The sequence below is a fragment of the Centruroides sculpturatus genome, unplaced genomic scaffold (genome assembly GCF_000671375.1).
Source record: "Centruroides sculpturatus isolate CEXI.00-Female unplaced genomic scaffold, Cexi_2.0 scaffold192, whole genome shotgun sequence".
NCBI classification, from domain to species: Eukaryota; Metazoa; Arthropoda; class Arachnida; order Scorpiones; family Buthidae; genus Centruroides; species Centruroides sculpturatus.
Window position 1 is genome coordinate 625523 of NW_019384565.1, and position 26108 is coordinate 651630.

Sequence of the window (26108 nt, forward strand, 5' to 3'; positions counted from 1 at the left end):
TATATATTTTAATTATTAATTTTAATTTAAAATTTTAATTAATAAAATTAAATTTTATATAAACATGATCACTATATAAATCACCAAAATCATATCTTTACTGTTTTTTTAGGAGTGTTTTATTTGAATTATACATAAAATAAAAATCCTTAGTTTTTTAATCCTAAGTACTTCTGGGATTCTTAGCACATTGTCACATGCTCCAACTTTTGAATGTAATGGAACATAATTGGAGCATTTGAGGATGGACTGAGAAGTCTGAAAGTACTTTGGCTAAAGGTTTTTGTTTGTGTAATTCAGATACTCTTATAAAAGCTGTAAAGATATATATAAATTATATATGATTTTGATACAGTATAAGTGAGTAAAGTTCACAAATTTCATCGGTTTGATCCATTCCGATCAAATGATCTGTCCTTCTTCCCTTTCAGGTAGAACATGTCCATGTTTCTTTCACCTTACCACCTTTTTTTAGGCCCAGTTTCCTTAGCTGGAGGTGGGCCAGTCAGATGGGAGTCCACCAACTCTGATGCTGGTCCCAACAATAAGATGATTGTTGTCTGGACCTTAATGTAATCTTAGCACTTCCAAAGTTGAGCTCTGATGATTTTCGAGTATGGTGGAGAGGCTCTAAAACAAAAATTAATTTAATTGTCCTTGGAGGTCCTTGTCCCTTCATTTAAGGGGATTGTCTGGCCCAATGACAGTCCAGTCCAAAGCAAGGTTGGTAGCTCGCATCCATGACCACCTTTGATGGGATCACGGTGTGATGTAACTAAGGATGCACCGATAAGCAAAATGGCTGATTACTGATTAATCGGCCATACATTATCGGCCGATACCGATTAATCGGCCGATTAGTGTTAATAATTTATTGCATTAATAGTGTGAGATCCTGGAGTTAATTATACAGTTAATTATAATGTGGAAAAAACCCATTTTTTTCCACCTGGTATTTCCATCTCCCTCGGGTCAGGTAAACAAGAGATGATCGAATATCCTTGCAAAATCAACAATATCTTCCTTTGTTTCTAAAATAAATCCCAACACTTAATTGTTAACACATGGAAACTTCGACATTGTTTAAAAAACTGAAGTGTTTGTGTTTAACAGAAACAAAATATATTTCTTTAACCGCTGATACTTGGACAGTAACTACAAACAATTCTCCTTTTTTAAGTGTAACAGCCCACTGGTTGAAGGATGATTTTCAGCAGGAAAGAGCTGTTTTGCAAATTGTTTCCTTTGAAGGTTCCCACACAGCTACACGAATCAGTGAACAGTTAAAAATTGTTCTTGAACAGTATAAGTTGACAAGTGATAAGATATTCTTAGTACTAAGAGATTCTGCAGCAAATCTGGTAGCTGGAATTAGGAATTGCAACTTAGAAGCATTATCATGCTTTATACATACGCTGCAGCTGACACTAAACGAATGCATATTTTCTAAACAAGATGTGAAAACTATAATCACAGTTAATAGAAATATTGTCACACATTTTAATCATTCTGCTGTAGCTGTAATCAAATTGGAAGATTTGCAAGAAAAGTTAGGTTTGCAGAAACACAAATTAATTCAAGATGTTCCTACTCGCTGGAATTCTACATACTACATGTTGGAACAGCAAAAGGCCCTTGTCACATATGCTATAGATAATAAAATTCCTACGTTGAGCCCATATCAGTGGTCTCTCGTTGAAAAAATTGTTCTACTTGTAAAACCATTCAAAGAAATTACTGTGGAAAGCCAGCAAACGAGAAGCCACTTCATCTTCAATAATTCCCACAATAGAGACTCTGAAATTATTCTTATCAAAAGCAAAGATCAGTAGTTCCTTTAGTGGCATTAATACCACAACAGAAGAACTAGAAAATCCAAAAAAAAAAGATTTTCAGCATATATAGAAAACAAGTCTTTATGCTTGTCATTTTTATTAGATTCAAAATGAAATTTCAAAAAGAAAATATGGTAGAGGAAATCTCAATAAGAATTAAATTCTGAAGCTTCTACTTCTGGAGGTGATCAAGATGGAGGTGAATTTCTAAGTTTTTCTGATTTATTTGATGAATTAGCTTCTGGTAAACAAAAGAATGAAGAATAGCATGTTTTTAAAAAGAAAGAAAAAACGAGACGAACAAACGTTTCGATCAAGAATTAGAAACATATTTACATTTATCCCTTAAACAAAGACATAGTGACATATTTTTGTGGTGGAAAAGTTCAAAAGAACTTTTTCCTAATTTGAGCAAAATAGCTATGAAATATTTAAGTGCCTCAGCATCTTCCATTGAAAGTGAAAAAATTTTCAGCACTGGAGGTAACATTTATGAGCCGGCAAAAAATAGGTTATGCCCTGAAAATGATGAAATTCTCATGTTTTTGCATTACAATTTAAGGGTTTTACAGTTTAAATATTAAATTTTTATTTGTTTTATATGTTTAAACTTTAAACTTATAAAACAAATAAAAATTTAATTTTTCTTCTTAACCTATTCAATACTTTTTCTTATGTAAAGTTTAAACTTTATATTATACGTTATATTATACTTATAATATGTATTGATAAAAGGAATAATTTGATTAGTAAAATTTTTTTAATATTCAGATTTTCATGTAATAAATAATAAATATATAACAGAAATTTATTAGTTTTTATTACTATCATTGTACGTAACATTCTAACAAAAATACCAAAATGTAAAATTGGCCGATTATCGAAACCGATTAATCAGGAGGAATGGCCGATACCAATTAATCGGCTAAGCGGCCGATACGGCCGATTACCGATTACTTACCGATTAATCGGTGCACCCTTAGATGTAACCCGTTACGCTGACCGTCTCTGGAAAAAATTGAACCGCCCAAGTGGAAGACAAAATTACTTTGTCTCCACCAACCATTAGGCCTACACAACAAACTGCATGAATGCAAAATTAATATAAATTATTGCTACTTTTAAGTTAATTGATTTAAAATTAATTTTTAAAAGAAATTTCAGCTCTGTTTGGCTCCTTAAATACCTAATTTTGTAATGTGGAGCTTTTCCCACATATAATGTTTAATGTGGTGCTTTATCTCTTTGTATGGTTGTTTGTGGTTGTGTCTGTGAGAAACACTTGTTCCAGAAGCACCTCTCTGCAGAAGACAACATATTATGTTTGCCCCAATATCCAGTTCTAGGAAATCTTGTTGTTTATTATAGTTCAGTTATTAATTATATAAGGGAGAGAAGTAGTCTCTACATAATTAAGTAGTCTTACATAATTAACAGCTGAATTATAATAAACAAGAGGAAGTTCAATCCAACTTGAGCTTAGAAAGACACTTGTTGATGATAACAGTCTGTCTTTTTAACAGTTGCAGTCTGATATTTTATTCATGCACTCTTGCTACAATTTGTAGCAAATATGTAATTAATGTGAAATAAAATAGCAGCATATAAATTTACGAAAAGATTGCAAGTAATAGTTATTTTCTCATTATTCCAAAAAACATTCTTAAAAAATTGTTCTGTGATCAAATAATTTGTACTTTTTCCATCAAGAATTCTTCATCAATTCCTATGTGATAGATATGTTCTCAGTAAAACAATTCTATACTAGGTTCCAAGGAACATACATCACATATTATGTGTAGTAGTAGTTTATATAAATGTATATAGTTTTTTATGAAATAGTATGACTTGAAATTGACTTTGAATAAAATTATAATTGTTTTTAAATTTAAAATAAATTGCTATTTTTAAATTTGTAAACTTTTAGTTATCTTGAATTTAATATTAAATATGTCTAACAAATTAAATCTAATTGTTTATATTAACACGAAGCACTAGAAACTATTTAGTCAGCTTTATGAATCAAAATAAGCAGGATTATTACGATGACTAAGACAAAACCTTTCACACTTTGTTTCTAGCAGTTTAATCACTAAGTACAAACGTTTTCGGCCGTTTTAAATGGCCTTCTTCAGGTACAATGAGGTCAGTTGGAACATAGGTTAGCAGATTGTACCTGAAGAAGGCCATTCAAAACAGCTGAAAACATTTGTACTTAGTGATTAAACTGCTAGAAACAAAGTGTGAAAGGTTTTGTCTTAGTCATTTTAAGTAGTTCTAGCTTCAAATGCATAGAAGGATTATTACCGTGAGCTTTATTACATAAGAAAAATCAGATTGGATTCAATTCTAGATTCCTTCATATCTTTACGCTGATATTTTATTGCATGACCATATGTTCAATCAATATAGTCCTACACTAATAATAGCTTTCTCAATTTTGCTATTTTATGTTAAATTTAAATTTTAAACATTTATTTTATTATATTTCTAACTATTAAAATCAATATTTTCATATTTAGTTAATATATGATTTGAAATGTGCCAATCCATCTGCTAAAATATCAGTAAAATTAGTATCTGAAGTTGGTGTTGGTGTGGTAGCATCAGGAGTTGCAAAGGTAAAAAAAAAATGTAATTATTTTTAAAAATAATGATAAAAATATTTAATATTTTTTATTTGAAATTATTTTAGATATAATTTTAAAAAGTAATTTTTTGAACATTATATTATTTTTCTTGTTTGTTTTATGTAACTTTTGTGATTTTATTTAATCATTGTCATTAACTAAAAATCCAGCTTAAAAGATAATGTATTAGACTATAACACTACAATTCACTTGATCAATATTATAAGTGATGCAATTCACTTGCCTGTATTATAAAATTTATTGAATAATAATTCATATTACAATTATATTTAAAATATTTATTATTTTATTTATATTTATACTTTTCTATAAATTTGCTTATTCTTAAAAATAAAATTTTTATACCATAGGGAAAAGCAGAACATATTACAATATCTGGTCATGATGGAGGTACTGGTGCAAGTAGTTGGACTGGTATTAAAGGAGCTGGATTACCTTGGGAAATAGGGATTGCCGAAACTCATCAAACACTTGTACAGAATGATTTAAGATCAAGAGTCATTTTACAAGCAGATGGACAAATAAGAATAGGTATCTTTTTTAAAGGTTTTTTTTAAACTATGAGAATTAAAATAATTTTGTTCAGCTAATTATTTATTATGTTGATATTTAATATAACATATTAGTTTTTAAATATTAATATTTAATTTTTTTTCCATTCTTACACAATTTTCATGAATTTAAATTAAGCTGCTCAGTAAATATATAACCTACATAATATGATAATATAATAATAATAGATACAGTAATATGTTAAAAAAATATTATTGTTATAAATAAAAGTTTTTCAACAAAAATATTTATAAAATAAATCAAATTTTGATTAGTAAATTATCTGAATGTAAATAAACTTATTTTAAATTTTAACCATATTTATTCTAATACTTTATTTTTAATTATTTAATTAAAAAATTTTATAGAATAAAGAATAAATATAAAACTTAAAATTTTCTAATTTAAGTATTCTAAATATAAATTAAGAATTAGAAATCTGTACAATTAAAAATACATAAAATCTGTTTGTGCAAGTATATTGGGCATCCTTAAAATACAGTTTTGAACAACACTGATTACATTCATAAGCCAATGATAGTTTGGGGGTTGTCTTATAGGACAGATATATACTAAAACTATAAAACTTTGATGAAAATTTATACCTTGTCTTATCTGAAGGTCATCTTATCTGCGCAGATATACGGTATATATTTGATATGACTATTTTATCCATATTAAATATATATATATATATCTATTTGATATGGATAAATATATATATATATATATGTCAAATATATATATATATATATTTGATATGGATATATTTTATATATCTTTTATATATATATTTTTGACATGGATGAAATATGAATGAAAATATGTACATAAATGTAGTGATTCTGCTGGAAATTCAAAAAACTTCACCATTTGTTTTGCCCCTTCTAAAATTTTATTTTGACTTTTGGTTTTATGTTGCCACATTATGCTCTTCCATCTACTCATTATTCTGTAAAAATTGAAAAATTTATACCTTTATGTTTATCACAATAATTTCTTTTATAATAGATATTGTTTTGAAACTTTTATACTAGAAAACAGCAGGAGTGCAGAATATTTTTAGGACCCAAAATTTTCCTAAAACATACAAAAAATTTCCCCCAAAATTATTTCACACTAGCACAGAAAATAAAACAATAACTTATGAATGAATTAATAATTATTATTGTATAATTTGAAAAATTCAAATTAAATCATACAAATAATTAAATAGGTCTGCTACATAATTTTCCATGCAACACATCCAATAAATTAATATAAAAATTTTTTATATTAAAACACTTTAATTTAAGCAAATGCCATCATTACAGGAGAGAACAATCTTGTTACTTTATTTTTATGTGGTATATATACCCTATTTTTATTTCCTATATATTTATTTCAGAATTGTTCTGAAAGTTTCTGGATATGCACAAACTGTTAGACTCTATCATATTCTATGCAATATTTTATCTTCTCAAACCAACTGTTGAAGTGATTATACCACTAGATTTCTGAGATAGATGACTCATCTATGTTGATATACAACATACTTTCTGTCGATTAAATGACTCATCTATGTTCTGAAAATGTTGTCCATGAAGCAGTCCCTTGACTTTCAGCAATAGAAAAGTCAAGGGCATTCATTATTCTCAGTGTGTATGCCAAGGCATTGTCAATGTGAAGCAGGAGATTCCTAAGTTCAGTTTCTGGATATGTGATGGATCTCCTGAAAGACTTGTAGACAAATGGGGTAACATATAATCATTAAAGACAGTCTTTTGATTCTCTAGGCCACCTTCTGATTCTCTATATGTCCTCCTTAGCCAAATAATGTAGCTATTATTTGGAGCTAAACACTTTTAACATGTTTAATTTTCACAAGTGATGGCTCATGCAGGAACTCCAGATTACCGATTGTTTCTGGTTTATATTGATAGATTCATATTACACAATCAGTCAAAATCTCTTGAAAAGACTGTTTGCCTATTTTCAAATCTTTAAATCACGTAGCAGCACTACTCTGATGGTCTTACAGGTGATACAAAACCCATCAACAAGATTCAATGTAGCTTTTGGTGCAAGATCTTGTGCATTGTTCCCAATTTAATGCCTAGACCAGTGATGACAAACTGTGACCCATGTGACAATTTCAAGATGCTTGCATTTAATGTTTAGAAATTATTTGATTTTCATAAATTATAAAAAATATTTGATGGCTTTCAAAAGTTTGCATATGTAAATGGGAAAGCATGGTCCTAAAGCTGTTGTGAAAAGTCTTGAAGGCCATTAATTATAAACTTCAAATAAAAAAAATAATAATCAAATAAACAGTAGATTTCCAATTAAATGAAATATTTATTTCCATATAATCAGTTTATTATTTTCTTTTCATTTGTATGGAGTTTATTGTTTTTTAATGTAAATTAAAGAATTAAATAAAATAATATGTGTAGCATTTATTATTATTATTATTATTATTATATATANTTTTTTATAGATGTTTGATATTTGAATAAAGACAAAAAATCATATTTTGGATTTTGAGAGAATATAAACAGTTTAGCCTCTGTCAAATCTATATGCTCATTTGGTAACATTTTTATATTGATCCAGGAACATATTATAAAATATAGTCATCACAAATTTGTTAATAACTGCATCATTAGCATTTGAAAGTTTATAGTATGAACAACTATTTATCTTAATATCATTTTATATGTTTGATAATAGACTCACTTTAAAACTATATACAGTATATACTATGGTATCTAAGGTGAAATCTGTGTTTATTAGATTATCATTGAGAATTTCTTTGTTCATATTCAATTAATTGTACTGTCAAATCCTTGAAACAACTGAAATTAACAAATTTATGTTTGATAAGTTGATTTTATGATTATAATTTTATATATATTTGTGACTTTTATTGCCTTTTAAAATAAACATTTGATAATGCTTTAACAAAAGCACTCATTTATTTTTGAAAAGATTTTTTTTTGTCATTGTGAAGTCCTTATTCTCCGTTGTCATACCCAACCCTAATACCTAGTATACCCAGGTATACCGGGGATAAAACACTATATAGCTGGCCTAGACTAAATTCTGTCCTTGTACAATATACAAGGATCTGCTATTATCACTGTATTGATGCATTTCTGACTGCTGTTGCAGTGGCTTTCGACCATGTCTTTGAGAGTTATCCTTCCACATCAAAATTTGACAAATACCTGTATATGAGATGGAACATTGTCTGAGAGAGAGCATCTTGAAAATGCTGGAATAATTAGGTCTCTGTCCAGTTTAAAATTACAAAATGAATCCTGAATGGTTCTGAATTTTTTTCTAAAATGATCCTGAGTCAACTTCATTGTAAGTGACAGACAGACTGTGCCAGATACATTTCCTACTGTTCAGGATGGCAGAGTTTTCAAGAGTGAGATATCTGTTGGCATATCTACAAAACAAGAGTTGTTATATTTAATGCAGCAAATTTCAACACTGAATGTTACATACTTTACTCATATCTAAAAGCTTTCAGAATAATTTATGTATATAGTTTCATCTATAATGTGATGTCATTGCATTTACTTTTCACCATATATCAAATGATAATTCATCTTTGAGTATATTGCATTATCTTAAATAAAAATAAGAATATGATTACTTGATAAATGACTACTTATTATATTTTTTAGGATATGATGTTGTTATAGCAGCTCTGTTAGGAGCAGATGAATTTGGATTTTCAACTGCACCACTCATTTCTTTAGGCTGTACAATGATGAGAAAATGTCATTTGAATACATGTCCCGTTGGCATAGCAACACAGGTATATTACATCTGAATTATATTGTGAGAAGTATTGGTATTTAAGATAAATATATGTATTTTTTTTTAAATTTATTTTAGGATCCAGAATTACGAAAAAAGTTTGATGGAAAACCAGAATATGTTGTGAATTATTTTTTCTTTGTAGCAGAAGAAGTAAGGATTTCACTTGAATACTTTATGTTGAAGATAGATAAATAGTATTATTTTTAAATTCATAAATTTACAATAAATATTTAATACTAAAAGATGACTTTGTAATTTGTAAGTCTTTTCAAAACTTTTGCGTAATATTTGCATTTGTTGGGCTCAATTTGAAAAAATTGTAAACTTCTAAATTCCCACTGTTGTCTATCTATTTTTCTTTCATCTATCTAACACCATTTGAGATTAAAGTCAAGACCAAATATGGAAAGCTTAGAGGCAGGAGGTTGTGATTAACAGTATACGAACTTCTGATTTAGATTGGAAGTCACATGAATTCAATTTAAAAATTTTCTCCTGAATGGAGTTACATAGATGACTGGCATGACTCTGTTGTTATCAAGGAAAGTATGATGTACAGGAACAAGACACTACAAATTTGAGATGGAGAACATATATTTTAAATTGAATAAATTAAAAATATAATTAAAAATTGCAGCCCAGCATTATAACAATGTCACAATAAATAATTGCTCATTTCTAATTATTTATAAATAGTTTTCAGTTAATTGAATTTAATTTTTTGACAATTATGGTCAAATGATATGAAATGATATAAATTGGTATATTGATAAAATTATATTACTTACGGAATTGACCAAAAAACCACTTTATATGGCTCATTTTTATGTTTAAATGTTATGTTTATCAACAATAGTATGTATTATTTAATTTTATATTACTTCATATTTCAAATATCGTTATTAATGATCGTTAAATATCGTTAAACTTATGAATCGTTTTTAATGCATTATTTGATATCAATTATCATTTAAAACTGTTTGTTAATTGAAGTTTTAGATTGAGAATTGATCAGATTCATAAATTGATTTGATATATTTAAAATAGGATGTAATATAAAATTAAATGATACATACAGTCGACCTCCCTATAACACTCTTGATTTTTCTGTTTTATATGAATTCCATGTTGTACGAGTCACTTAGATTTTACAAATATGTGAGCCGTTCACAGCCCGGCGCACATATTTGTAAAATCTAAGTGACTCGTACAACATGGAATTCATATAAAATGGAATAATCAAGTGTTATAGGGGGTTGACTGTACTATTATTGATAAATACAACATTTGTCAAATGATATCATTTGACAACAGTTTTTATCATTTATGCAGAATTTCAAATGTGAAAATATTACAAAATTATTCGATGATAATTTATATTATTTTCATTACTTAATATTCTCTTCTACAAAGTAAATGATTGAAAAGGACTTACCATTTGTTACTATTTAATATTTCCTACCAATTGGCATCAAATCATATCATTCGAAATTAATTACAATTAACAAATGACTTCAAATTATAGTTTTACTAGGGTATACATTTTTATTTCATTAAACTATATTAAAATGAAACTAGAATTGTGTTTAGTTGTGGTATATACTTGATTCATGTTGTCAATATAAACACTATGTGAATTTAAACTGCTGACAATTCTCAAAAAAAAAAAAAAGAAAAAAAAAGAAAAAGGAATGATCAATAATCAATGCAGAGTAAAAACAACAAAGTTAATGTTATTAAATAACAGATTTTTCATATATGTATGATTACTGAAAATTTGTTGCATACTTATTACAATAACTTTTATTTATTAAAAAAAAAAAAAAAAAAAAAAAAAAAAAAAAAAAAAAAAAAAAAAAAAAAAAAAAAAAAAAAAAAAAAAAAAAAAAAAAAAAAAAAAAAAAAAAAAAAAAAAAAAAAAAAAAAAAAAAAAAAAAAAAAAAAAAAAAAAAAAAAAAAAAAAAAAAAAAAAAAAAAAAAAAAAAAAAAAAAAAAAAAAAAAAAAAAAAAAAAAAAAAAAAAAAAAAAAAAAAAAAAAAAAAAAAAAAAAAAAAAAAAAAAAAAAAAAAAAAAAAAAAAAAAAAAAAAAAAAAAAAAAAAAAAAAAAAAAAAAAAAAAAAAAAAAAAAAAAAAAAAAAAAAAAAAAAAAAAAAAAAAAAAAAAAAAAAAAAAAAAAAAAAAAAAAAAAAAAAAANAAAAAAAAAGAAAAAGGAATGATCAATAATCAATGCAGAGTAAAAACAACAAAGTTAATGTTATTAAATAACAGATTTTTCATATATGTATGATTACTGAAAATTTGTTGCATACTTATCATAATAACTTTTTTTTTTTTTTTTATAGATGTTTGATATTTGAATAAAGACAAAAAATCATATTTTGGATTTTGAGAGAATATAAACAGTTTAGCCTCTGTCAAATCTATATGCTCATTTGGTAACATTTTTATATTGATCCAGGAACATATTATAAAATATAGTCATCACAAATTTGTTAATAACTGCATCATTAGCATTTGAAAGTTTATAGTATGAACAACTATTTATCTTAATATCATTTTATATGTTTGATAATAGACTCACTTTAAAACTATATACAGTATATACTATGGTATCTAAGGTGAAATCTGTGTTTATTAGATTATCATTGAGAATTTCTTTGTTCATATTCAATTAATTGTACTGTCAAATCCTTGAAACAACTGAAATTAACAAATTTATGTTTGATAAGTTGATTTTATGATTATAATTTTATATATATTTGTGACTTTTATTGCCTTTTAAAATAAACATTTGATAATGCTTTAACAAAAGCACTCATTTATTTTTGAAAAGATTTTTTTTTTGATCATGTGTAAATGAAAAAAAGCATTAGTTACTAGAATAATGACAAATATTTTATAAAAAATGATGTTTGTAAATATTTACTTTAATGTTGACAAAGCTTAGAGAAGTATATATTTAACATAATTCAGTTGCTCTTATAATAAATTTTTATTGAATTAAAGATTGAATTTGAAATGTTTCTGAATTTAGATACTGATTTATTGAAAATTTACTTATTGTTATTATAAAAGAAAATTTATCTTTTTAATCTGATTAAACTTTTATATTATAAAACCAAATTTGATTGCACAAATTTTTATTATAGGTTAGAAGTTATATGGCAAAACTTGGAATTAGACATTTTCAAGATCTTATTGGTAGAACAGATTTATTGGCAGCCAATCCCGATGAAAATAATTGCAAAGCAAAATTATTGGATTTTTCTCCTTTATTATGCAATGCCTCTAGTTTAAGATCTGGAGTAAACATAATAGGTGGAAGCATAAATCAAGATTTCCAATTGGATAAGAGACTGGTATGATTTCATTTTAAGAAAGTTTTGATTTTAATAATTAAAAATAAATGTAAAATAATTATAATTGTACATATTTATGTAAAAACTCTGAAACAGGGTTTCTAATAAGATAATTTGAATACCTACATGCTACACCAAAACTGTTCTCAATATTCAGACTTCATCTTACTTATGTTATAAAAATTAAGATTCATGTAAGCAGTCCTCATAAATATGCTAATTAATTCTTTCTCAATTTTATTGATTGATAGTGAATGATTTGGATAGTAATAATATTTAAGGAAAAAATTGTTTAAATTGTTATTTCATCAAATTTTGATTTGGTACTATTCATATTAAATAATTTTTCCCCTATAATCCACAGATTATATGTTAGAAAACTTCACATTTGATAGTGTGAATTATAGGTGTGTATTTAATCTCACACGAAAAAATGACTCTAAAACTTATTTTGTCATGTCAAGAAGCCTCTTTCATGTGACAAAATGTAATGCAGTGTCTTATTGTTGCATTGGATGAAAGCAAAAGACAAACATGCTAGTGAACCAGCAGTGTGTTTAGAAATATGGCATTCCTAGGCCCACAATATGCAGTTGCTTTATAATGCCACTTTTGCACTAAATGATTGTATTTTATAATTTTAAATTCAGAAATGGTTTTATTTTTAGATTTTTAAATATCAAAATTATGAAAAACACATTTGTCGTCTAGGATACTGACATAATAAAATTTTTGTTATACAGATTTAATTGAATATTTTTATACAGATTAAATCAAACTAAAATTACAATGCAAATGATGAAGTTAATACAATACCACATAGTACTGGTCTTAGCTGCAACTTTTTGGTTCCATGTGATTTTCATGCAACGCTGGCATTGCATTCCAGCCATAGTGGTTACCGGAACAAAAGGGGCAAAGAACACTGCTGTTGAAAATCCATCATTAAGTACAGTAGATTGTCGATTATCCAAAAGAATTTCAGTCGGCAAATTTAAATTTTTGCCAGTGCTGTGGCACTGCAATCTTTAGCTATGTCTTGGGCTACTCAAATATTTTATGTTTTTGATACTAAATTAACTTCTGAAGTATAATTTTTTATTGTTTTTATATTTTTCAATATATTTATTTTGTTTGTACAAAATAAAAAAAATAATTTTTAATGATACAATAGTCTTTGTTAGGCTTAACATCGACAAAAATTCAATGCGAAGCGACACGCAACGGAGAAAAATTTCAACATAAGATAGGTTAATATATTTTTTCATACATAATCGGTTATCCAAAATATCGATTTTCCAAACAACCCCAGTCACCAATTGATTCGGATAATCAACGCTCTACTGTACTATCAATTTGTTCATGCAAAATATATACATATATTAATATCACACAACTGATACAGTATCTTATTTTTCCAGTACTTAAGCTTTTAATTTGCATCTAATTCCTTCATGAATTTTTTTTATATATAAATTATTTTATTATATTATTGTTATTATGGTAATGTATCAAGAAAACGCTTCAACTCTGCACATAGATCACATAGATGATGCCATGTTCAGATTCAGTGTTCTTGTTTAATTTAGTGGCAACAATGTTCTCGGAAATCCACTTATTCTCATGAATGAATGTTTTCAAGTGAGCAACATTGATGTCACTGTTGTGGAAGTGCAACCTGAATGATATTCCTCAACAATTGATGTTCAGACTTCTTGAAATCTTGCTAATCACTGGTACACTTTCACTCACAGCTTCCACCATATTGGACTCATTCTTATGTTAACCTCCTTTGGTTTGTTCTTTTAACCACAAAAATCTTAAGATAGAATGATACTCTTCAATAGTACAATTTTCTACTGGACAGGTATGATTCTCACACTGTTGTTATAGTCAGGCTTGTTTTGCCATCTATTGCACATTGTCAGAACCTACCGTTTAGATATTGCTACATTCTGTAAGTTTCATGAAGTTGCATTTAGTCTTATTACATACTTAAGCAATTTACCTTCACTAAGAAATTTATTGAATTACCATCATAGTATTGATTTATAGTATTATAAAAATTTTTTGTTATATTTTTTTTATAGGACAATGAGTTGATTGAAAAATCTGGAATACTGGAAAATCAGACTAAAAAGGTAGACATAACAATGAAAATAACAAACGAAGATCGAGCTTTTGCATCCACTCTAAGCTATATGGTAGCAAAGTTAGTATATAACATAAGTCATACATTGATAATTCTTGTATACTAATGAAAATTTTATGATTTATAATGCTAAAAAAATAACCATAAAAATGCTAAATAGTTCAAGAAGTCATCAATTTATTCAGATTAAATATTTTCCAAGACATTACAACAATTCCAAAAGTAAATTATTATAATTTGTATCATGATTTGACTGTTTGTTTTTTAAAAATTTTGATATATGTTCATATTTATTATTCTTTGCATTATTGATCTGATGATCCAGAAATCTAATTTCTTGAAAAACAGTGTTAATAAACTGACTACTTAAAGTATTCAGCACATTTTTTATGGTTTATGATTTCTTATGAAATTGATTGATACTTTTCTTTATTATTATTTAAATATTTCACTTTGTTACAAGGAAGAATTTATTATTGTTACTTTATATATAATAATAAATTTGATAATGATATACATATGATGTAGCATTTTTTAAACTAATTGTTTTCTAGAAAATTATCATTAGTCAAACTATAGTGAAGTCATCTATTATTTTCTATAAGCATAATGTAATTATGTTATCAGTCTAAAATAAGCTGTTTTTTTAATCATTACAAAATCTTTAATAAGAAAACACATTAAAAAATAATGTAGAAAAGATATGTTTTTTTCTTCTTTTTTTTATAATTCAGAAATTTACACTATAATTACATTTTGATTTTAACATATCATATTTTGAAGGAAATTTGGAGAAACTGGATTGCCCAAAAATACTATTAATATAAAACTTCATGGCACTGCTGGTCAAAGTTTTTGTGCATTTCTTGCTTATGGAGTTTATGCTGAACTTGAAGGAGATGCCAATGATTATGTTGCAAAGGTAAATGATAAAAATTGATTATAAAATTTAATGTTTTAGTAATATCACATATAATTTTTTATTTCTAAAAATAATTCATAAAATTTTATGAAGTCTTTTTTACAAAAAAAAGGGGGGTCAAACAAAAATTTGTAAAATTTTTCAAAGATAATAAATATATTGCATTTTTCTATTATTAAGAGCAGTATGCAATATTTAAAATTTTTAGTTTGCAAAATAGTTGAGATCAACTAGATCATATGTAATATATCATAATGATATACAGTGATGCCTCGTACAACATACTTAATCCGTTCCAGGTGCACGTCCGTTAAGTGAAACGTCCGTTATATGAAACGCATTTTCCCATAGAAATACATGTTAAAACGTATAATTTGTTCCGCAGCATAAAATAACCGCACTGTACATAAAAAATGAAAATGGAGCAGACACCAATTATGCCGGGTAGTCAGATGTTGTGAGGAGGAGGTGGAAGAACACTTTCTTTACACATTCATACAGATACAGACTTTTTACACATTGCAGCGGGTCTTTTTTTATTGTTTTTTAATCGGAGTCAGATTCAGGAGAGGCTACCGGAACTTGCAGGGTCAACTTCTCTTGTTCCATCCTTTGTTTTTTGCCCGCTGGCTTCTTGAAAAACATGACCAAGGTGGTCTGTTTCTCTTTCTTCTTTAACACCTGTCGGAAATGACGGACAAAGGTGTCATCGTAGAGATCATTGATCCTGTTGGCCTCAGCTCTGTTTGGATAATGAGTGTTGGTAAACTCCTGAACCTCTCCCCATTCGACAAGAAAGTTTTTGTCAACTTTCACTCCTGATGATTTCTTGCTTTGTTTCAATTGAAATCACCTTCCTTTTTTTTTTTTTTAGAAGCCATGATGCATTATAAATGACTTAACTTGCCAGATTATATGATACGAATAATTCTTTATTAATTAAGATCACTAAACACTTCTACGAGCTACTCTCGCTCCGTTTGTTTTTTACAACCTCTTTTCGTCCCGCCACCTCGGCATCTACACAATTACATTTCGTTTATTTGAATCGTCAACATATACTGTATTACATTACATTTAATGTTTATTTAAATCATCAACATATATTACATTACATTTCTACTTCAGATATACTAATAATACATTCTAATAATACTAATATATCCTAAAAATAGCATATTTTCATTGGCAACGGCAAAAGAGTGGAAACATCATTCGCACTTGTTCAAAAAAAGTCCAGTGTTTGTCTCACGTAACTGCCGTACGGAAAGTTTGTTGTTTGCAGCAAGTCCGTTGCTCGAGTCACGTAACGGTCAAACAGAAAGTCCGTTATTCGCAGCGTCCGTTATTCGAGGTGTACGTTATACGAGGCACCACTGTATATATATATATGATATAGTTTATTTCATTATAGATACAAGAGTTTAGATTATCATACAATAATTACTGACTTTTGTAATTGAATTTTTTTTATATAAAAATATTTTTCAATACACATTTTTGATATTTTATTGAATTTTTAACTTTATCAATATTAAAATGCTTTTTCAAAGACTATATAGCTATATATAATGTTCGAGAAAAATGTTTTATGAATGTAAGAAATAAGTATTTTTTTGAAATGCATATAGTAAACGTAAGTAAAAATTGTAAAATAATATAGATTAATTAAAATTCTTTCAATAGTAAATTTTATATCATTTTTTTATTGATTAAAGAATTATTTGGATTAACAAAACTGATAATTTTACAATATATTTTAAATTTAAAGGCATATTAATACTTCTTATTTGTTGTATTTTAGAATAATTTATTAATTTATTCTCATATCAAATTGAAAAATTAAAAACAACACAAATAATCAAACACAAAAATCAGTTTACATTTTACATTTTTAAGAAACAACATTAATTAAATATGATGATAAGTTTAAAAATACAGTGGGTGATCGGTTAACAAACATAATCCGTTCCAAGACTTTGTTCGCTATCCGAATTGTTCATTAACCGATTATCGATTTAACATAGGTTTCTATGGGAATTTGATTAAGTCGTTCTGGAGACCCCCAAAAATAAAAAAAGTACATACTTCTTTACTACGTTTATTCATATGTAATAATAAAAATACATACATACACGGTCTTGCATTTTTATTAGTCATGTTTTTTCTGTTTGTGGGGGTTAAAGAATCTATCCAATGTCGATTGCTTTTCTGTCTTATTCATGATTTTTCAGAAGTAATTAATAGCATTGTAATTGTAGAGATCCCTAGCCTATTAACCTCAACTTGATTTGGATGCCATTTTAAGACCGTTGTTCTGACATCCTCCTACTTCTTCAAAAGATCTTTAATAGCGGATATCGGCATAAATCCGCATTTTCAGAAGAAAACGTAAAAGAATTGTTTCTGTCAGAAATACAAAAGGCTGGAATTACAAGAGAGAGTTTCAAAGTTCGGGGGAATACTATCCGATCAGTATATACTGGGTAGAACGTCGATGTCGACGTCTCCCGCACTCCGAAAAGTTTCGAATTGTTGCCTGAAGACAAAGGAAGACTAATTGGTATTTGTTATTTTACGTCGCTTCTTGTGTTTGTTCAGTGAAGTGTTCGTTATCCGAACATATGTTTGTTGTCTGATTATAAAAATCTTTCGCGAAAGTGTTCGTTAACCGATCACCCACTGTATAGTAGAAATTTGTTAATTGTAGTACTCTTTGAAAAGTAACTGATAATCTGGAATTGTCTAATAATAATCCAGCATAATTTTTTTGGTGAATCAGAATTTATTTAAACATGTGATGTGCTAAAATTTTTTGGCAGAAATCAAGGTAAGAAGGAGGATATGACTGTACACAATGCTTTTGATCCTACAGTTAACCTCCTGATATCTAGCAATATGATAAAAAAAAAAATGACACACTGATTTTGTTATTGACCTTGTTTATGTCAAATTAGATTGCTTTGACTGGTGATTTCTTTTATTTACAAATTGAACTCGAAAGCTTTACAGCAAACAAATCAAAAGCATATAGCAATGTGTACAGGTATGAAATATACAGCAATGTTTGTAATGTTCATCTCAAATATAACTTATCAATTTTGTGAAAATACAAAAACATTTTATAATCTGGCACAAGTCTGGTTCCATAGGTGATTATCTTTTACTGTATGATATTATGACATATTATTCTAAGGTAAATACAAAGTAAAATATGATACAAGTTAAAACAGAAAATACAATATATGAACAGAAATTTTATTAAACTTATAGGAGATTGTGATATAACTGGTTAAACTTGTAGAACTGTTTATGTAAACATAGAACAAAAGATAACACTTCTTATCTAATGAAAGATTAGTACTAGAAATTGGAGCATAAAAGTAGGTTATCATAGTTAATAACTCCCTAAGGGGTAGTCATCACTAGCACCCATCTCTATCCTGAAAATTAAGCTTTTTGCCATTTTATAATAGTTAAAAATATGAAAAGTTTTTTAAAATATCATAACAGATGGTGCCACCAAATGTTGCAATTCATTGTTGGATTTTTGATAGTAGTTCTCTAAATGTTGTTTGTTTTTGTTTGATTTGAATGATCTGAAGCTGGGATATAATTGTCCTGAAAAAGACTTTATCGAGTAAACAAGATTTTTCTGGACTTCTTGATTGCTAATGTTCCTTTACTTATTAATTGAAGATAATCTTTATGAATTTTACTTGTTGAATATTTTAAATCAATATACTGTGTAATCACTCATAAATATTGATTCTTGAATGTGTTTTTATTTTTATTATAGGTAAGAACAAGTTTCATGTCATATTTTTGTCAATTTATTTCTATTTTATGATAATTTGCAAGATGATTGTAATCTTATTTTTCAATTTGGAATACAGTAGTTTGACTGAATTTATTCCTGCTTGAATATTATTCTACAGAAATGCATGAGCTTTGTAACAATCAGTGGTGTGCTGTCATTGGAAGCGGTAGAAGCACCACTTCCCTTGTATTTTCAAAAAAGTAAATACATAATGTGGTTATAATAAAATATTAATTTTAATTCATTCAAAATACGTTAAAATATGAAAATAATCGCTCAATATGTATCTTATTACAAATTTCTATACTACATGTGAAAAAGATAAGATTGCTATTGTATATTCGAATATCAGTGGTGGAATGGAAGTGCTGTACTGTCGAATATGGGACAACTTCCAAGCAGCCAGATTATATGCATTCGCGTGTGTGCTTTACAAGACTACAAATATTCAAGTACAAAGTAACTGGTTTTGACTTTGGCTGGAATTTTACTAAAACAAAAGCTTAACTGAACAAATCTCTAGCCGAGTATAGTGGGGACTGATTTCTTCATAATATTAGATATAATAAAGACAGAAATTTTTCCAGTTCAATGCAAGTGACCGAAAAGTTGTAAATTTTGGAAATTTCTGTGGATACCTGGTCTTAAAATGAATTAGTTAGAAAACAAATGGCTATTAAGTTTAACATATTTAGATTTTTACAGCTATGGTGAGAAACATTTAAAATTTACAACACCCAGTCATGTCCTTTGAGATATACTAGTGATGCGACAAAAGAGGTACTATATTTGAAATTGACCAGTATCGGCACCCTGGGAATTTGGCCGTCCGCGTGTATGCTCGCTCTGCAACTGTCTCTGATTCCATCCACTCGTAGGGAGCTATTTGACTAAGTAGATTGTTTTAAGATTTAAAAAGTGAAGAATATTTTATTTTTAGGTACATTTCTTTACAAAGCTATATTTAATTATAGTTTTCTTTAAAAGTATATTAATATAATTGAAGAATATTTTGTACCAGGTATGTACTGTACCAGTACATCCACCACAAATTTTATTTCCCTGAGTAAGATTTTATTTTTAATTTTAGCCCTTATATCGTGGCTAGCAATTTGAAATGTAATTGCGATATTAAAAATACATTTAGAGAAGTCTACAGATTTTACTGGCTTATCAAACAAATGATATGAATGGACCCTAGACCATCACTGACGTGCAATTAACTGATTGCCCCTAGAAGTCAGCTTGTTACAGAAACACAGCTTCCCTATCATCAGATGTCACGGCATGCCACTGGTAACAATATAAAATGTTTTGTTGAATTTTGATTGATTTTGAAATCAATATTCTATTCAAATTGTTATCTCATAGTAATATAATTTTTGAATTTTTTATCTCTCAATTTGATAACATTTAAAATATTTTCTTTTAAAAACTGTTCTTAAAATAAATTTAATTTAATTTTAATCAGCTTGATAGATTATTCTTAAAATTGGTAACATAATTAATTGAAAAAGCTGGCTATGACTGAACTTTTAAAATTTTAATCAATGACATTCATCAATGAATGCCAATGATTAATAATTTTAAAATTAACTTTAATATGTAATGTCATTTAACTTATATTATGCTATTCTGATGATGATGATGATAATGTGAAAAGCTTAAAAACCTTTTTCAATTTTATTTTAGGGCTTATCAGGTGGAGAGGTAATTCTTTATCCTCCAAAAGATATGCCTGCAGATTTTAAATCTGAAAATAATTTCATTGCTGGTAATGTCTGTCTTTATGGTGCAACTTCTGGAAAAGCATTCTTTCGTGGTATAGTGGCAGAAAGATTTTGTGTACGCAATTCTGGAGCTATTGCCGTTTGTGAGGTATATTATAAAATCATTTGTTATTGTATGTTGTAATTTTCTATATTTTAAATATTTATAATTATGAATTCCATTATATTTTGATTTTATTTTGCATTTTTTTTAGGGTGTTGGAGATCATGGTTGTGAATATATGACTGGCGGTTATGCTATAATATTAGGTCTTACAGGAAGAAATTTTGCAGCTGGTATGTCTGGAGGAATTGCTTATGTCTTAGACAAGTATGTTAATTATTTACTAGATTAGATACAATGAAATTTTTAATAAATTTGAATTTAATTGTGATTTACATAAGCAAAATATTTTATATTTTATTCTGTTGATTTTTCTAATATATAATGATTTCAAATCATGTAAGATATTTTTGGATTGAACATTTCATATTTCAAAATTTAATCATATAGTAGATAAGCCAAACATTTACCAGATTAACTCAGGCTTCATTACCACTATTAATAATTATTAAATACCTATCTAACCTATGTCAGAATAGTATTGATTTATAGTATTATAAAAATTTTTTGTTATATTTTTTTTATAGGACAATGAGTTGATTGAAAAATCTGGAATACTGGAAAATCAGACTAAAAAGGTAGACATAACAATGAAAATAACAAACGAAGATCGAGCTTTTGCATCCACTCTAAGCNATAAGCCAAACATTTACCAGATTAACTCAGGCTTCATTACCACTATTAATAATTATTAAATACCAAGTAATTTGGCACTAGAGGTAGGTGTTAGGTGCTGTCTCTTATTAAATTAATAAATTGTTTATTATTACTCAGTATTTAATATTAGCAGTGGTAATGTATCACAATTTAAACTTGTAAACCATTTGGCTTTGAGATGTTGAGGTATTTATTTATATATAAATAGTAAACAAAGTCCAAATTATAAAATAATCAAATGATAACATCAGATTTATTCTCAGGCTATATAGCCTGGCTAATTAAAGATATGTAATCTGGACCAAAGGTAGGAAATTAAGTCACCAATCTTGTAATAAATTTGATAATTCAAATTTAATTAATTTAGAATAATCTGAAAAAAGATTGATCTTGAACCCATAACTTCTGCTTACCATGCAGATGCACTGCAAATTACATTTCTTGGATTTCTGTCCCATCTTCATTTCCAGACTAGTTAATTTACAAGATATTATGATATAGTCATATTGGTCATTCAGCACAGCAAATGACTAAGATGGATTTATCTCCTAAATTAATTGGTCTGAGTAGTGTACTTGGTAATATATCTAACAGAGTAAGTAAAAGTTGCAGGTTTGAGTCTTACTCTAATTTGAAAATTAGAAGTAGATAACGATGTCATCTGTTGTTAAATTTAACGGTTATAATTAAAGTTAATTTTATTAATTAAATTATATTGTTTATTTTTCAGCTGTTAATGTGAGAACCTAAGACAACTCCTTCTTTCCAAATTAGAATAATAGTCAATTTATAAAACTCATAGAAATATAGAATAATAAGTTCACAATATTTAAGGTTATCTGTTAAATTTTTGTATTTTTTTTAAATTGAAATCTTTATTTAGTATAATTTATTTTTAATAAATTAATAATCTATTTTTAGAGATGGTTGTTTTTCTCAAAGATGCAATAAAGATATGGTGGATATTTTTCCTGTTGAATTAAATGAAGATTTGAAATTTTTGAAAGAAATAATAAGTGAATTTCATACTAAAACTGAATCTGATGTTGCTGCTCGCATTTTGAAAGAATGGCCTGATTCTACAAAACAATTTTTAAAAGTATTTGTTTTTTAATAGAATTAACTAAACAAAATGAAAATAATGTACTAGCTATTATTATTAAGATATATCTTCTATAATTGATAGATTTTCCCAAAAGAATATCAACGAGCTTTACGTCAATTAGAAGAAGAAAAATCCCAACAAAAATTAAATAGAAATGATAATACATATTCCATGGTTCATACAAAAACAAATGACATAGAAGAATTAGTATCTAACAGAAAGAAATCAGAAGTATTAGATAAAGTTCGGTAAGTTTTTTAAATATGAATAACAACATTTATTATCATTATTATCAGTATTAAAAAATACAGTGGGATTTTTTAATCCAAACTAACAAGATTATGGCACTTAATACACCAGACTTAACAGTGTTGAAAGTAAAAATATGGATAATTAATTTAGCAATATCTGGTAATAGCAGAGTTGAAGAAAAAGAATTAGAAAATACCAAGATCTAAAAATTGATCTTGAATGATTATGGCACAAACCATTCATAATGACTCTTCAAAGAACTATTTATGAGATTATATTTAAAAACTAATTGAATTTTGTGTTAGTTCATTCAGCTCTTATTATCTGTAGTAATAAATACTCAAATCCGTATTGTTGGATATTACATTATTGATTTTAAATATTTTTCCAATAACAATATATTGTATTAAAATACTTTTCCTATTCTTTTTCTATTTCACTGTAGATGTACTAAAGCAGAGTAAACTAAAATTATACTAAATTACTGTTGTTGTTATATCTACAATAAATTGCTAGCAGAAGTGAAATGGAAAAAGAACAGGAAAAACAGTATTTGACACAATATCTTCTAAACTAGTATGGCATATCATGTTTTCCATAAAACTTCAGTTATGCAGAGTGTACATTAGTGCAGGTTATGCAAAGATTTTATTTCAAACATATACTGCTGTAAGTTATTTCAATCAAAATATATTTCTTCATAGTCTAGACTGTATTTAAACTTATATTTTGAATTAAATAAACAGTAGTAATAAAAAATATTTAGTTGAATTTTGATTGATTTTGAAATCAATATTCTATTCAAATTGTTATCTCATAGTAATATAATTTTTGAATTTTTTATCTCTCAATTTGATAACATTTAAAATATTTTCTTTTAAAAACTGTTCTTAAAATAAATTTAATTTAATTTTAATCAGCTTGATAGATTATTCTTAAAATTGGTAACATAATTAATTGAAAAAGCTGGCTATGACTGAACTTTTAAAATTTTAATCAATGACATTCATCAATGAATGCCAATGATTAATAATTTTAAAATTAACTTTAATATGTAATGTCATTTAACTTATATTATGCTATTCTGATGATGATGATGATAATGTGAAAAGCTTAAAAACCTTTTTCAATTTTATTTTAGGGCTTATCAGGTGGAGAGGTAATTCTTTATCCTCCAAAAGATATGCCTGCAGATTTTAAATCTGAAAATAATTTCATTGCTGGTAATGTCTGTCTTTATGGTGCAACTTCTGGAAAAGCATTCTTTCGTGGTATAGTGGCAGAAAGATTTTGTGTACGCAATTCTGGAGCTATTGCCGTTTGTGAGGTATATTATAAAATCATTTGTTATTGTATGTTGTAATTTTCTATATTTTAAATATTTATAATTATGAATTCCATTATATTTTGATTTTATTTTGCATTTTTTTTAGGGTGTTGGAGATCATGGTTGTGAATATATGACTGGCGGTTATGCTATAATATTAGGTCTTACAGGAAGAAATTTTGCAGCTGGTATGTCTGGAGGAATTGCTTATGTCTTAGACAAGTATGTTAATTATTTACTAGATTAGATACAATGAAATTTTTAATAAATTTGAATTTAATTGTGATTTACATAAGCANTACTTTTTGGCTGTTTGGGCAGACTTATTGCACCAGGAGATACCAAAAAGTAGCTATAAAAGAATAAAACAATAAAGCTTCTAATCTTTTTTTCCTTATGAATTAATGAAAAACGTTTTTCTTATATAAATGAATAATAGCTTTTGGTAACTTGAAGGACCAATTGTATATTTATTTTATAACATAATGTTTGAAATTTTGAATCAAATAGCAATCATGAATTTCATCAGAAAATGAATGAATTATGCTTTGAAGAATGTTTTGAAACATTTATTATACTCATCTCATGCAGTTATGGTAATGTGAGGTATCATAGCATTTTCTTTGAGAATCTGCCCACAAATTTGTGGAGAAAAAACAAAATTGAAAGGACAACCAAACCTATTGGAGATAAATACTTCAGATTTTCTATTTTCTTTGAGTTATTGTGTTGATGAATTGTTAAAGCAGGCTATCCTGCATTTTATTCATTCAATTGAGTTAGTCTGAGTCAGTCAAAAGCTACTTTGCTCATCACAACAAAACTTTGAAGTTGGAAGATATCAGAATTTTATTTGATGAGGTTTACAAATACTGTCGACCATACGAGCCTCATTTGTTAAGCATATTGAGAGAAAGGAAAAATTTCAGAAATTGGACTTTTTTCTAAAGACATTGTTGTAGATTCATTGATCATTAACAATTCTGAACTGAACAGAATTGGAAGATGTTTAATCATTGATGATTAATAAATAAATAATTTTTAATAAATTAATAATCTATTTTTAGAGATGGTTGTTTTTCTCAAAGATGCAATAAAGATATGGTGGATATTTTTCCTGTTGAATTAAATGAAGATTTGAAATTTTTGAAAGAAATAATAAGTGAATTTCATACTAAAACTGAATCTGATGTTGCTGCTCGCATTTTGAAAGAATGGCCTGATTCTACAAAACAATTTTTAAAAGTATTTGTTTTTTAATAGAATTAACTAAACAAAATGAAAATAATGTACTAGCTATTATTATTAAGATATATCTTCTATAATTGATAGATTTTCCCAAAAGAATATCAACGAGCTTTACGTCAATTAGAAGAAGAAAAATCCCAACAAAAATTAAATAGAAATGATAATACATATTCCATGGTTCATACAAAAACAAATGACATAGAAGAATTAGTATCTAACAGAAAGAAATCAGAAGTATTAGATAAAGTTCGGTAAGTTTTTTAAATATGAATAACAACATTTATTATCATTATTATCAGTATTAAAAAATACAGTGGGATTTTTTAATCCAAACTAACAAGATTATGGCACTTAATACACCAGACTTAACAGTGTTGAAAGTAAAAATATGGATAATTAATTTAGCAATATCTGGTAATAGCAGAGTTGAAGAAAAAGAATTAGAAAATACCAAGATCTAAAAATTGATCTTGAATGATTATGGCACAAACCATTCACCACAAATTTTATTTCCA

The 26108-nt window shown here is 26.9% G+C and overlaps 2 protein-coding genes across 2 annotated transcripts in view; both read left to right on the top strand.

The window, feature by feature from the left end:
• LOC111624033 (glutamate synthase 2 [NADH], chloroplastic-like) overlaps positions 1 to 26108 on the top strand; it is an 87941-nt gene that overhangs the window by 43455 nt on the left and 18378 nt on the right. Inside the window, exons 21-35 of the mRNA XM_023366799.1 lie at positions 4358 to 4456; positions 4837 to 5017; positions 8719 to 8852; positions 8933 to 9007; positions 12008 to 12217; positions 14308 to 14429; positions 15153 to 15291; positions 20804 to 20989; positions 21096 to 21211; positions 22583 to 22760; positions 22848 to 23009; positions 24160 to 24345; positions 24452 to 24567; positions 25413 to 25590; positions 25678 to 25844. Coding sequence (XP_023222567.1) covers positions 4358 to 4456; positions 4837 to 5017; positions 8719 to 8852; positions 8933 to 9007; positions 12008 to 12217; positions 14308 to 14429; positions 15153 to 15291; positions 20804 to 20989; positions 21096 to 21211; positions 22583 to 22760; positions 22848 to 23009; positions 24160 to 24345; positions 24452 to 24567; positions 25413 to 25590; positions 25678 to 25844 — 2249 coding nt within the window. The remainder of the gene's footprint in view (positions 1 to 4357; positions 4457 to 4836; positions 5018 to 8718; positions 8853 to 8932; positions 9008 to 12007; positions 12218 to 14307; positions 14430 to 15152; positions 15292 to 20803; positions 20990 to 21095; positions 21212 to 22582; positions 22761 to 22847; positions 23010 to 24159; positions 24346 to 24451; positions 24568 to 25412; positions 25591 to 25677; positions 25845 to 26108) is intronic.
• Positions 24080 to 26024, top strand: LOC111624044 (glutamate synthase 1 [NADH], chloroplastic-like). The gene is made up of 4 exons (XM_023366824.1): positions 24080 to 24345; positions 24452 to 24567; positions 25413 to 25590; positions 25678 to 26024. The coding sequence occupies exons 1-4, from the start codon at positions 24202 to 24204 to the stop codon at positions 25846 to 25848; spliced, it is 609 nt and encodes a 202-aa protein (XP_023222592.1). The 5' UTR covers positions 24080 to 24201; the 3' UTR covers positions 25849 to 26024.